This window comes from Microtus pennsylvanicus, chromosome 6, assembly GCF_037038515.1.
Source record: "Microtus pennsylvanicus isolate mMicPen1 chromosome 6, mMicPen1.hap1, whole genome shotgun sequence".
In the NCBI taxonomy this organism is placed as follows: domain Eukaryota; kingdom Metazoa; phylum Chordata; class Mammalia; order Rodentia; family Cricetidae; genus Microtus; species Microtus pennsylvanicus.
Genome location: NC_134584.1, coordinates 72,051,905 through 72,066,556, shown reverse-complemented (window position 1 = coordinate 72,066,556; position 14,652 = coordinate 72,051,905). Strand labels below are relative to the sequence as shown.

The 14,652-nt window shown below is 40.6% G+C and overlaps 1 protein-coding gene across 1 annotated transcript; it reads right to left on the bottom strand.

Annotated features, from left to right (window-relative positions):
- Window positions 1–3,836: 3,836 nt before the first annotated feature.
- On the bottom strand, window positions 3,837–9,078 carry LOC142853059 (uncharacterized). The gene is given in 3 exon segments (XM_075977994.1): window positions 3,837–6,562; window positions 6,565–7,456; window positions 7,582–9,078. Coding segments are annotated over 3 exon segments (5,115 nt in total).
- Between the last annotated feature and the right edge of the window lie 5,574 nt (window positions 9,079–14,652).

Here is a 14,652-nt window from a genome sequence, read left to right as displayed (position 1 = left end):
GTGTATAGGAATCATGACATTTGGTCTTAAACCTGAGTTTTCCTCTAAGTAGCCATAGGTCTTGTCTCTGAGTATTCTTTCTTTACAGAGAAAACAGCATCAAGAGATGCTGTGGGAACTCCTCAGTCAATAGCCTTTAAGATACTGGCCCACCTTGGGCATGGTCTCATGTACTATAAATGCGGAAGTAAAAGCATGTGTGGACCTCTTGGCTGCTTGATTTAGTTCCAGTTCCCCACACATGCAGAGAACTGCAGTTCACTAATCTTTCTATGAGTTTAGCCTTTAATCAATAAACCTTTATTATACTCCATTCTGGGATTGTGTGGAACTAGTTTGGCCCAACAGTTTGGCTCCCACATGGCCTGAGTCCACACCATTACCAGACCCTTCCCAGAAGGTCGTCATCTTTTTCCTACCCCACACAATCAAACTACCCCTCTGCAGCTGAACTACCCCTCTGGTGCACAGCTGGACACTGCACTGTTTCACTGGCCCACGATGTGGCTACTTGGCAATTTCCCACCGGCCAACTTGCATAACTTGGTCCTGCCTACTAAGTAGCTTTTTTTGCCAAAATTCATCCTTGGCTACTTTGGCTTGTGCCAGGCCTACTCTAATCAGGCCTATCTCTGTCTCCAGGAGCAGGGGCTGCTCCAGTTTTTATTCCCAGTTAGGATCTGCATTGCCTGAGTTCCTGCCAGTAACCTTATGACTTGCAATTGCATGCAAGTTCTGGGTTCCTAGATATTCTGCTCAACTCAAACCTTAAATGGATTGCTGCTCTTAAGTAATTAACTAAATTTGTTAGTAATTCTAAATCTCAGGTGATTCAGGTACTGATCTAGGACCTGCCTTACTGCCGCAACTGCGACACCTGCTGGCCAAGGCCAATAAAGATTATTACACCTACGACAATTTTTTTGAAAATTATAACAGAGGTAAGTTAATTTGATAAATAAATAAATAAATTTGAAAATTGTACAAAAGTCCCAAATAATTGCAGAAAATATCTCCATCCAGGAATTTAACAATCGTTTTGTTTCTACTATGGATGGAATTCTGCAAGAGTTATATGAGGTACCTTGTCAATGTCTTATTTACAGAATATTGGCACAGCGTGGGACTATTGAGCATTTCTTGTGGGAGGACCCCCCCCCCATTGATATCTCCTAGTAGGCTGAGAATTATTATAAGCAGGTACTGTGAAGACAAATTTTTTCTGTCCTTTTCTTGCAAAGGTATAGTGCAGAAACAATCTTTCAAATGAATAACTATGAGATCATCCTTTGGGTAATAGGGGAGGCAAAGGAATTCCAGATTGTAGAGGGCCCATTGGTTCAATCACCTTATTAACAGCTCTTAGATCTGTCACCATTCTTCATTTTCCAGATCTCTTTTAAACAACAAACACAGGAGAGTTTGTTCTATTACCAGCTGTTCTAAAGTCTACAGGTTCTTTTTCAGGTTCTGTTGACAAGAGACATATCTGTTTCTGGCAACACCAATTACTTCAAGAGGAATATGGGCATCAAAAAGGCTTTTAATGGAGTTTATTAGCCATTTGGGCAAGAAACTGTTCTTGCCTGGACTGCCTGGTGTTATGTTATATGAACTGGACATGCAGGGTCCACATATAAATGACTGCTGAACTTGCCTAAAAGTAAGAAAATCCTTCAGTATTCCTGCTTCATGAAAGAGTCTGCAAGACATTCTGCAGGACAGAGAAGAAAGTGACTGACAAACTGCAGAACTATCTTTGAGATTTTCTGCTTTGTTCAAAATTCTGTTACTTACTATGGGTTTGTAAGCTGAAGATGGATGCACCAATGTTACAGAAGAACTTTGGGTGACTGTCCAGGCAGTGAGATGTATCTGTCAATTATAGAGTTTTGGAAGTTGCTTACAATGCACTTCTTGTTTACTCAGGTAATATATCCTTCTGGAATCTTTGATGGAGTTAAAGAATAGATACTTATAATTATAGTTTTTCTTAGTTATGATAAAAGGTAAAGTAAACTACAATATAAATATTGTAACTGTAATTCTTGCTTGATACCTGTTTTGTTATATGTAATTTTACTATATTAAAGTTAAAACAGAAAAGGGGCAATGGTGTGGGAAGTCCTGTATATGTGTTGCTTTTATTGGTTAATTGTCGTGGCCCGTGAGGGTCCAACATAAATTCCCTAATACCTCAAACCGGCTGGAACGGAGTCGCGAGGAAAAGAACCGACACAGCTTACACCGTCATCATGGAAAATGGCCAGCTTTTCCGTTTATTGTCCAAACCTTTTATATACCCACACCAAATTGAGCGGGGAAGGGGGAAAACACATTACACCATTCCTTAGGCAGCCAAGTGCCTCGGGCCCAAATCACATCCGCCTCTAGCAGTCAGGTAGGCCCTGAATTAGCATCTCTATAAGACATCCTTCCAAATTACAGAGGAAAGAAGCACCAAATATCTGAGCTCTTAAGTCATCAGCTTCAGTCAAACATCTCTTCTCAGGTAATCCACATCTTAACAAAAGAAGCTAGGAGCAGGCATCCTGGCCTTTGTTAGGGGCAGAGACAGCTTGTCTGCAGAGCTACGTGGTCAGCTCGGACCGGGCTAATGGCTTTTGTGCCATATCGAAATATGGGCCCACAATCCACTCTCTCTTATTAATTTTAATAACTCCTGTGCTTCTGCAACAGGACAGATACGTCGCGCCTGACTTGGGCAAAGTCCTCTTCATTTACCCAAATTTTCCCGTCGTTGGAACAGGCATCTTTTATGCAAGCCCCTGTCTTAGGCATCTGGGGAGAAGAAGCTTCAAACCCGTCATTGACTGCCGACCTCTGTAAAGAGAAGAGTTTAGTGGAGAGAAATATACTTTTTAGGCCCTGTGTATCAGCCATATCTTGTCAGGATGCATCACAATGCTTTATGTATAATTATGCTCCCAAAGACTATATTCTCCTATCTTAAAGGAGAGTAGAATCACCTGAGTTGAAAATGTTTCTTCCGCTGGTACAGAACATCACTCAGAGTTTACTTTCTCAGCATGCGTATCAACTCTCAACATTCATAGTCACAACCTCTCTTTCAGCCAACTGTCAATCGCAGCAACTCACAATCATGATTTTTCCACATCATCGGTCAATACCGATCTTTAGACACATCATCGGTCAATACCGATCTTTAAATTTCTAATACCGTATTTTCATGTTTAGCCGGTCAAAACCAGCTCTCCCAATTTTCATAATTTCGTGTTTGGCCGGTCAATACCAGCTTTCTCAATTATTGATGATTTCATATTTAGCCGGTCAGTACCAGCTCTCCAAATTATTCGTAACTTCATGTTTAGCCGGTCAGTACCAGCTCTCCAATTATTTATAATTTCATGTTTAGCCGGTCAGTACCAGCTCTCCAATTATTCATAGTTTCATAATTTTCTTTACCATAAATTCATATTCCTTTCGGTCATTACCGATGTATTTAGCACCATTGGTCATTACCAGATTTTTCCCATCACCTTATATGCAGCTGTAAATATCAGGTCATTACCGTTAAGAGCATAATACCGTTCACTGTTATTAAATCTCATTTTCAGTCTTTGTGTAGCTGTTAAAACCTCAGTCTGTCCCTTTGTTAAGTGAAGGGGGGATTTTGACATACTTTATTTTGCATCTTTCTTTCCCTGAGGGGAAAGCTTAGGTCTTAGTTCTTAGGTTTAATACTTTATTTAAAATGAGTTTTGTCCCATAAACCGAGAACACTCAAATGTTCAGTTTGAATCTTAGTTCTGAAGCAACAGGTTTCACACCACCGCCAGCAGCAGACACAGCAGTCAGCTCGTCTCAGCAGGATCTCTTTGTGCGAAGTCTCTTTGTAGTGCTGTGAGTTGCAGGTCCGGATCAGGCTCCTCTCTGTGGGCTGGGTTACAGGATTCCTCCTGGAGCTGATTTCCTTCTGTTCCTTCTGCTGCACGGTTGTCAGCTACGCTGTCCTTAGGTCCGTTGTCCTTCTGCTGAATGCATCGAATTAGACGTTCTGGAAGCCATCTCGCTTGGTTTTCGTCCTGTGAGAAAACACAGACATGCCCTCGACCCCAAATTAAAATGGGGTCGGGTCCCTTCCAAGTCCCATTGCAAGGATCTTTCCATTTGGCTTTAGCAAATGTGGTTTTTGTACCATTATGCCACAATCTGTCCGCAGCTGATAGCTCATGGACATCTGTATTTAGAAAGTTTAGCGTAAACAATGCATGATTTAAGGCATTGTGTGGCGTCTGAGGATACAACTCCCCTGTCTTTATTTTTTGGAGTTGTGTTTTCAAGGAGCTGTGTGCCCGCTCCACAATTCCTTGTCCTTGAGGATTATATGGAATACCAGTCTTATGAACAATATTCCATTGAGTACAGAATCTTTGAAAAGCTTTGTTAACATATCCGGATCCATTGTCCGTCTTTATTACCTTTGGGGTTCCCATGCATGAAAAGCATTTTAAGCAATGAGTTATTACATGCTTGGAAGCTTCTCCAGTTTGTGCTGTGGCCATTATGAATCCTGAGTAAGTATCAATTGTCACATGCACATATCTCAATTTTCCAAACTCAGTAATGTGAGTTACATCCATTTGCCATATATGATTTGGAAGGAGCCCTCGAGGATTTACTCCCAAATGAGGCACAGGTAGATATTGTGGGCATCTTTCACATTGTTTAACAATTTGTCGAGCAGCTTCTCTGGTCAGCTTAAACTGTTTTCTTAAACTTAAGCTGTTTTGATGATGCAAAGCATGTGACTGCTGTGCAAGTTCAACTTGAGATACAGCAATTACTTTTGTAAGTTCGTCAGCTAGAGCATTACCTTCAGCTAACGGACCAGGAAGACTTGAATGTGCTCTGATATGTCCCACAAAACATGGTAACTTTCTACATTGTATGGCATTCTGAATCTGCTGAAACAATATTTTAACTTGTTCATTGCTAGTTGCTATATATGACACTGTTTCGAGGATTCTTAATGCTTCATAAATATACCGGCTATCAGTATATAAATTAAAGGCCTTATTATCAAAATTCTTAAATACCAGAGCTACAGCCCGCAGTTCAACTATTTGAGCTGAAGCTGGTTCTGTCTGTACCACATGTCCTTTGCCATTGACAACATAAGCAGCTTTTCCATTAGATGAGCCATCAGTAAAAATCAACAAAGCATCCTTTAAGGGATTCTTTGCTACTATTTTAGGAAAAATGAATGAATGCTGTTGCGCAAACTGTAGTAACTGGTCAGCTGGGAAAAGATTATTAATCTGACCTTGAAATTGAGCAAACGCAATTGCCCATGAGTCACTATTTTGAAATAACCATTCAATTTGCTGCTTAGTGTAAGGAACATTGATTACAGCTGGTTCCTTGCCAAAGTATTTTCTAGATTCCATTCTGCTCTTCTGTGCTAAGCATGCTACTGCTTCAAAATAAGGATTTAATACTTTTGCTGGTGACACAGGCAGATGCATCCATAAGAGTGGTCCGTTCTGCCATAAGACTGCTGTAGGAGTCAGCCTTGTAGGTAAAATACACGCTTGCCATGTCTTGCTGTAATCAATATAGCACACCTGCTGTTCCTGTATAGCCTTCTCTATCTGTGAGAGAGTCTGTCTGGCAGCTTCTGAAAGCTGCCTGCTAGAATTTGGATCACTGTCTCCTTTAAGTATCTCACTTAAAGGCTCAAGGTCTCCTGTAGGAAACCTCAAATAAGGTCTTAGCCATTGTATATTTCCTAATAGCCTTTGAAAGTCATTAAGAGTCTTTAAGTCATCCTTCCTGATTTCTATCTTTTGAGGCTTAATTTCTTTGGGGTATAACATATGACCTAGATATTGAAAAGGCGGGTGCCTCTGTACTTTCTCAGGAGCGATAACCAAACCTGCTTTGCTTAGACACTGCTGTAATAATCCATATGTCTCTATTAAAGTATCTTCATTTCTATGAGCCAACAAGATGTCGTCTGTGTAATGAATTGCGTACACCTGCGGAAATTGATTTCTAACTTCCTGTATAGCTTGGGCTACGAATTTTTGGCATAATGTAGCACTATTTAACATACCCTGGGGTAAGACATTCCATTGATACCTCCTCATTGGCTCTTTGAAATTAACTGAAGGAATGCTAAAAGCAAATCTTTGACAGTCTTGTGGCGCTAAAGGAATTGTATAAAAACAATCTTTCAAGTCTAAGATAATCTTATGTGTGCCTTTTGGAATGGCTGCCGGGGAAGGCAATCCTGGTTGCAATGCTCCCATTGGCTGCATGGTTGCATTAACCTCTCTTAAATCCTGAATTAATCTCCACTTTCCCGATTTCTTTTTAATAACAAAAATTGGAGAGTTCCATGGAGAATTAGATGGTGAAATATGTCCACTATCCAGCTGTTCCTGCACTAACCGCTGGGCAGCTTGCAATTTTTCTTGTGTTAGAGGCCACTGACTCACCCATACAGGGTCATCACTTTTCCATATTATAGGGTCTGCATGGAGTGCAGGCCTTTCAGTGACCTCTCCTAAAAATATCCTAATCCTGCTCTAGAAGGTCTACTGTCTGATACGACAGGATCAATCTTTCCCTTATTCTCTCTTCCTAGACCTTGATTAGGTAACATTCCTTGTTGAAACATCTGATTAGTAACAGCCGTGCTGGGAGAATATAAATATACTCCCATTCTGGACATGATATCTCTGCCCCATAAGTTCACAGGTAAATGGGGAATAATATACGGCTTAAAAGTTCCTTCATGTCCTTCCTCATCTTTCCAATGCAGTTCATTGCTACTTTGCTCAGGATTTCTAGTCTGACCAATTCCCTGTAACTGTGTTATAGTCTCTGTTTTTGGCCACTTAGAAGGCCACTGACTGGCGGTTATGACGGAAGTATCCGCACCAGTGTCCAGGAGGCCAGAAAATCTTTTTCCATTTATAAATAAAGTGAGTTCTGGTCTCTGAGGACCTATGGTCTGTACCCAAAATGCATCAGACGAACCAAATCCATCTTCTCCTCTCTTTTCCTTTTTACTCTGATTATTGGTTTGCACAGCTGGAAGTAAGATTAATTGTGCAAGCCTCTGACCTGACTTTACTACAGAAACTCCCTTAGGTGAATGAACCATCATCTTGATCTCTCCCTCAAAGTCAGCATCTATGACTCCAGGAGCCACTAATATCCCTTGCATAGTTGAGCTACTTCTTCCTAGCAGTAATCCTACAGTACCTTTTGGTAAAGGCCCATAGATCCCTGTGGGGAGAGCTTGCATCCCCATCTCAGGCGTTATAACCGTGTAAACGGCTGAACTGAGGTCAAGCCCTGCACTCCCTGGTGTGGCTCTGAAAAGGTCCTGTATATATCTCCTTGTTGGTGTGCAGATTGCTGGATTGCCCCATAAATTTGTCGCGGGGCCTGAGGCTGGCCCCTGAATCCGTTTCCCGAAAGGGGATTTCCGAGATCATCTCTTTTTGATCTACACTCGCTCGACCAATGCTTTCCTCTTCTGCATCTTCTACACAATCCTGGTTCTCTCCTAGTTCTAGGGCTTGCTCTCCTTTCAGGACATCGTCTGATCTGATGTCCCATAAAACCACATCCAAAACAGCCTCCAGGCATTCCTGTAGCTGGTGCTTTTCCTGGGGCTAGGTCTCCCTGCTGGGATAAGACATCATTAATTGTCTTTCCTTGTAAAGCAGCTGCTAATGCCATTCCTTGTGTATATGATTGGCCAATATCCGAGCAGATTCGGATATAGTCTGCAACATTACTCTGTTTCTTAAAAGGCCTTATAGCCGCCTTGCATATAGCATTGGCGTTCTCAAATGCTAACTGCTTAATTATTATCTGTGCTGCTTCTGAGTCTCCAATCAACCTATTAGATGCCTGCGTTAGTCTGGAAACAAAATCCTGAAATAACTCATCTGGTCCCTGTCTTATGCTAGACAACTCCTCAGTCTGCTCTTTTGACGATGGAAGCTTATTCCAGGCCTTCTTGGCCGCTGTACTGATCTGGACATAAGCTACCATATCATATTCTAACTGCTGATTTGCTGCCGTATAGGGTCCTTCACCTGCCAGCATCTCATATGAAATAGGAATTTGCTGAGTCCTGTTTCTCTCAGCTGTGGCCTGACACTGTTCTGTAAATTCAGTTTTCCACAATAGATAATCTCCTCCTGACAGGCAAGCTTTGGCTATCTGCTTCCAATCCGCTGGTGGCAGAGCTTCTAAAGCTATATTTTCCACCAGTGTCTGGGTAAAGGATGCCGTGGCACCGTATTGAGCACAAGCAGTTTTTAATTCTTTGAGTAACTTAAATGATATAGGAGTATGTATTCTAAGCAGATTTCCTTGCGCATCTCTCTGCTCCATTACTGGGAACAATTGAAATCCTTGCACCTCTTCGCCTCTGTTAACGGCTTCTCTGATACAAGCTTGTAGAGGCGATTCACCGCTATCATTATGCCTCTGCTTTACCTTCGGTGTACTCTGAGCTGAGGGTGGATCTAAACCCACCATCGCTGTAGGAAGGCTATCATTCCTCTGACAAGAATCCTGAGACTGCATAGCTCCTAATCTGCGTGATAGCGAGGTTACCATCCTTCTCAGGCCTTTTATTTCTCTCTGAACTCTGTCCTCGTGTGCCTGCCTCTCAGCATTGCCGTTCGCTAGTGAGAGGGATGAGAACTCCCTTTCAAGGCCTGAATCATTCGTCTCCGGCCTATTGTAACTGCTCTGTTCTGAAAGAGTATCTAGTAACTCCTCCGGTGGAGGGGATGGAACTGCCTCCTGTTGATCAGGATCTGAGTCCAACCTCTCCTGTATCAGCATCCAAAAATAAGGCGTATCCTCAGGGATGCTTTCTGGCCCATAATTACAATAATGTTGTTGGATTCTCATTCCTACTTCTCTCCATACAGCTATGTCTACAGTCCTACGCTGTGAAAACCGAGGGCATATCTCATCTATGAATTCTAAAAATTCCTGTATCTGATCCTGCTGTACTCTCTCTCCTCTGTCCTTTAAAATATCTTCAATTAACTGCATGGCCATTAGATTGCTTTCTCCTTGATTACCAGCTTTTACTCCAGATATTACAATCCCGTTTAGTTATCTAAGCGCACTTTACTCACGTATCCACCGATTTTTTTTTCTCGCGGGTTCCTCGCGTCTGGTCACTTCTTTCTTGCTTTTTGGGGAACGCAGATCAGCCTGGTGTTCTCCTCCGTGCTTTGTCCGCTTTCCCTCTGGGATCCAGCGATCAGCATTCACCGTCTCTCTCGTGTTGTCCCTTCTCCGGGGTCATGAAGTTCGGCCGTCAGCACCGCGTTCCTTTTCGTACTTCTTCCTCCGTCCTTCGTCTCGGGGTTCCGTAGTCAGCTCCAATTGTCTCTAATCTTGGGGTTCATTGGTTAGCCCCACGTTATCGGGCGCCAATTATGTCGTGGCCCGTGAGGGTCCAACATAAATTCCCTAATACCTCAAACCGGCTGGAACGGAGTCGCGAGGAAAAGAACCGACACAGCTTACACCGTCATCATGGAAAATGGCCAGCTTTTCCGTTTATTGTCCAAACCTTTTATATACCCACACCAAATTGAGCGGGGAAGGGGGAAAACACATTACACCATTCCTTAGGCAGCCAAGTGCCTCGGGCCCAAATCACATCCGCCTCTAGCAGTCAGGTAGGCCCTGAATTAGCATCTCTATAAGACATCCTTCCAAATTACAGAGGAAAGAAGCACCAAATATCTGAGCTCTTAAGTCATCAGCTTCAGTCAAACATCTCTTCTCAGGTAATCCACATCTTAACAAAAGAAGCTAGGAGCAGGCATCCTGGCCTTTGTTAGGGGCAGAGACAGCTTGTCTGCAGAGCTACGTGGTCAGCTCGGACCGGGCTAATGGCTTTTGTGCCATATCGAAATATGGGCCCACAGTTAATGATTAAAGAAACTTCTTTGAGCCTATAGGAGGGCAGAACAGAGCTAAACTAAATGCCAGGAGAAAGAAGGTGGAGTCAAAGAGATGCCATGTAACCCCATCAGAAACAGACACTAGACGAAATTTTGCTGGTAAGCCGCAGCCATGTGGCAATACACAGTTTAATTTAAGATATAAGAGGAAGCTAGCAATATACTTAAGCTAATAGGTTAATAGTTAATAGGTTAATAGTATACTTAAGCTAATAGTGTTGTAATTAATAATTTCTGAGTGGTTATTTTGGGTCTGAGCTGCCAGGCAGTTGGGAAACAAACTAGCAGCTTCCAACAACAGAAACATCTCTAAATTAATTATAAAAAGAAAATTGAGACTTCATCAATTAACAGAAACAGACCCAACAAAGATTATAATACCTTTTACTAATGATAAAATTAAAAAAAAATATTAGAAGACAATGAACTCTGGCAAAGAGCTTGTGCTAATTTTTTGGGAAAGATTAATAACAACTATCCCAAAAGCAATAAAATTAATCTTATAAAGAAAGCTAATTTGATCATTCCCCACCAATAGCTGAAGCCTCTACATTCTATACTAGTACAAATAAATTAGGAAAGGCACGCTACAAATCAGAAAGTTTAACTTGAACAAAGCCTGCTCTTCCCAAAAGGCTGAATTATATGCTATTCTCATGGTACTAAAGGATTTTACAAACCCTCTCAATATAGTTACTGATCAACATGCAGAACAAATTGTTTTGCATATAAAAACTGCTAAATTTATACCAGATGTTACAAAATTGACTTTAGTATTTATTCAGGTTCAAGATATAATCAGGAATAGGCTTTGTTCCATGTACATAACACACATTCAATTCCATACATGTATGCCAGGTTCTCTAGCACAAGGTAATGCAGAAATTGATTATTGATTAGAAGTGTGTTAAAGGACTCAGAACTTTATACAAAAACGTGTCAATAACAAAGGATTGAAAAAGGAGTTTTCTATTACATGGCAACAAGCTAAAGAGATTATAAGGAGATGTCCTACTTGTTCTTTATATAACCAAACACCACTCCATGCAGGAAGTAACCCAAAGGGTACTCAAAGGAATGAAATCTGGCTCATAGGTGTGTTCCACTTCGTAGAATTTGGAAAACTAAAATATGTACACTACACCATTGACACCTATTCAGGTTTTCGATGGACATGCATTTACTAGATAGAAGTTGTGGCCATCATGGGTCACTTAGAAAAATTTAAAATTCTACTTAAGATACTCTGTATATTGATGCAATTTTAGAATATATTTATCACATTACACTATACATTTCTACCTATGATAAAGATACTTACACATTGTTTACATTTTGAGGTCATTGTTCTCATTTGCTACACATTTGTTTAAAGATTGTTTAATATTTTAATATGAAGCTTTAGTCTTTAAGCTGCATAGGTATTAAGAATTGTAGGTCAATAGTCATCCATGTTTGCTATACTTACAGTTAGACTAATCAGGTTCTTTAGATGCATAGATATTGTATTCCTCATAGATAGATAGTCTTCAACCACTTCAAAGAACTGTAGAATATGGCATTTAAATATTCTGTTGACATGAGACAAAAAGGGAAAATGCTGTGGGAACTCATTCAACTAATAACCTTTAAGATACTGGCCCACTTCGTGAGTGATCTCATGTACTGTAAATGCAGATGTAAAAGCATGCCTGGGCCCCTTGGCTGCTTGATTCAGTTCCAGGTCCCTGTGCATGCAGAGGACTTTGGATCACTATTCTTTCTGAAAGTTTATAAACCTTTGTTATATTCCATTCTGGGCTAGTGTGGAATGAGTTTGACATAACAAAGAGAGTTTAAGTATTAGTTTATGAAATCAGAAATCAATATGCCCTATCTTATTTGAATTAGTTTTGTGTTAGAAAGTATAACTGAAGCTCATGGATTTCTTTTTTTATATTTATTTATTTATTTATTTATTTATTATGTATACAATATTCTGTCTGTTTGTATGCCTACAGGCCAGAAGAGGGCACCAGAACCCATTACAGATGGTTGTGAGCCACCATGTGGTTGCTGGGAACTGAACTCAGGACCTTTGGAAGAGCAGTCAACGCTCTTAACCTCTGAGCCATCTCTCCAGCCCCGCTCATGGATTTCTATACCAAACTTGTAATTGTAATTATTCATAAAGGACCAAAAAAGATCAGAAAGACACATAATATTTGTATTTAAACAGGGGCTGATGAGATGCTAAAACTACTGGCTACTAGTTGACTTGAATTTGTTCCCTGGGATGTACATTGTAGGCAAGTCATCCTGGGACCACCACACATGTGCCAAGGTATATGCACTTGAATACATATGTAATAAATAAATAAATAATAAATGTAGTAAAAAATAAACAATACTTTCCCAAGCCTTAGAAAGAGTAGTATAAATATCCTGCTTATGACTGGGCACTAAATCATAATTTAGTCTAAGCATCTTTAATATCCATAAGACTATGTATCCACTGTTTGTCACTATAAAGAGAAACTTTTTAAAGACTAAGTGTAACATTTATCTATGGGTATAAACATAAATAGTTCAGCGGTAGTTTTACCATGTTAATTTATCTAAATCACATAAGTTTTGTTCACTTAATGTATACGACCTTCCAAGCTATGTTTTTTCTTTATTCTCCATAAACTGGGAGGTCTTACTCAGCACATATTCCCTTCTGTGGAGCAGGTCTCAAATCCAATTCAGCAGCAGTTGGTTACTCCCACATCACTTGTGCCACTATTGTACCAGTGGGCACATCCTGGTCATCAGGTTTCTAGGGTTCATAGCTAGGTAAGGACACTCACGAACTTGCATGATCCTTCCTGACATAATGAGAGCTGGCCAGTGGGAAGGAAGCTTCAAATTTAATGCCAGTTTGCTTTCTATCTAGCCAGTGACTAAAGTATGTAATGTTTTGAGCAATAAGTTCTTATCATTTTGTTCTAGTGAGCAACCAAGAAGAATAGAAACATTCTGTGTTGCTTTTTGGGTTTCTGGGGCCTTTCGACCACCAAGTCCTAAGGAAACATTTTATACCTGGAATAAGATTTTTGATTTTTGAGTTTTTGCTTGCTTGACATGGACTTTTAGGACCAACATTATCCAGCTATGCAAGATACCTCTTTTATGACTATTTTTAACTTATATTGAGCTGTAGGCAATTCTGTAGGACAGTTTCTTAATAACTGACTGGTAGAGGAGTGTCCAGACTATTATGGGTGGTGTCATCCCTGGGCTGGAGGTCCTTAGTCCTATATAAAGCATCTGGGAAACTCATAAGGAGAAATTTTAGTTAGATTAATGAGACCATTAGTGAACTAACCCCAGTAAGCAACATCTCTCCATGGCCTCTACATTAGCTGCTGCCTCCATGTTCTTCCTTGTTTGAGTTCATGTCCTGGCTTCCTTTAATAATGGACTACAATGTGAAGTGTAAGCCAAATAAACCCTTTCCTCCCCCCACTTGCTTTTTGGTTATGGCGTTTCATTGCAGCAAAAGAAACCCTAACTAAGACACCTTCTACGGCTCAGGAAATATTGCAGAAAAGAGAGCAGAATGAATGTGGTGCCTGGAAGATGGAGAAGAGATGTGGAATGTTGTCTTCGGGGTATTATAGGGCCTTGTAACACTAGATTGTAGCAGCGGTGGTGACTCTGGTTTGTACAAGACTAGGCCTATTGGCAGCCTATCAGAAAGGAGGAGAGGCTCCTGGGTTCCTCCCCTTCCCAGATGAACTTGCAGGCATGAGTGGAAGCTTTCAGATTTTCAAAATTATTGATATGCTGATCTGAGTAGTTTCAAGGAATGTTACTTATAATCCCTTACTAGAATACATTATATAACAAGCTCAACTTATTGGAGTGAGTTTTGGTAGAAAACTACTTTTTCACTTAAATTATACTTTGCATTGTAGTCTCTTAGGAAGTTAGATTGGGGTTAGTTCACTAATGGTCTCATTAATCTAACTAAAATTAATTCAATTAGAAAAAGAATACCCTGTAGATTTTTCTTAATATTAGGAATATCATTAAAATACACAACTCCTGTAATTTTACTTCCATTTAAAATAGTCTTAACACATTAACTTTGGAACATTGGGAGATTCTCAGCTCACTTCCCATTGTTTATAGCAAAGGTTGTCCTTATTCAGTGGATAGGGTTACAGTAATGCATCTGATCCTGAGACCAGAAAGCTACCTTGATTTAGAATAACTTCTCTACTCTTCTGCTGTACAGAATTTTTGTTGTTGTTGTAGTTCTTAGATAATTCGGTTCAAAGTCATTAATGGAAAAGAATTTAGTCACCACAACTGAGACCTATTGGATGTGGTAGTCTAACTCAGGGTTGCTGAGCGGTGGGAGAATCTTCCAGGCTTTCTGTTTCATTACATATGGCTCCTTCTGTTTCCACATTGTGATGCCATCTGTTATGAGGCCTTTAGCAAAGCCAAGCAGAGGGTGTTGTGCTTTTAAAGCCCCACTAGTGTGGCCTAAAGAAGCCTCTTTTCTTGACAAGGCCCTCAGCCTCTGGTGCTTGCCTGTCACAGCAGGAGACTGAAGCGGGTGCCACTAGCAGCTGCAGTTTTCATCATAAGAACTTTGCAGTCTCAGTAGAAAGAG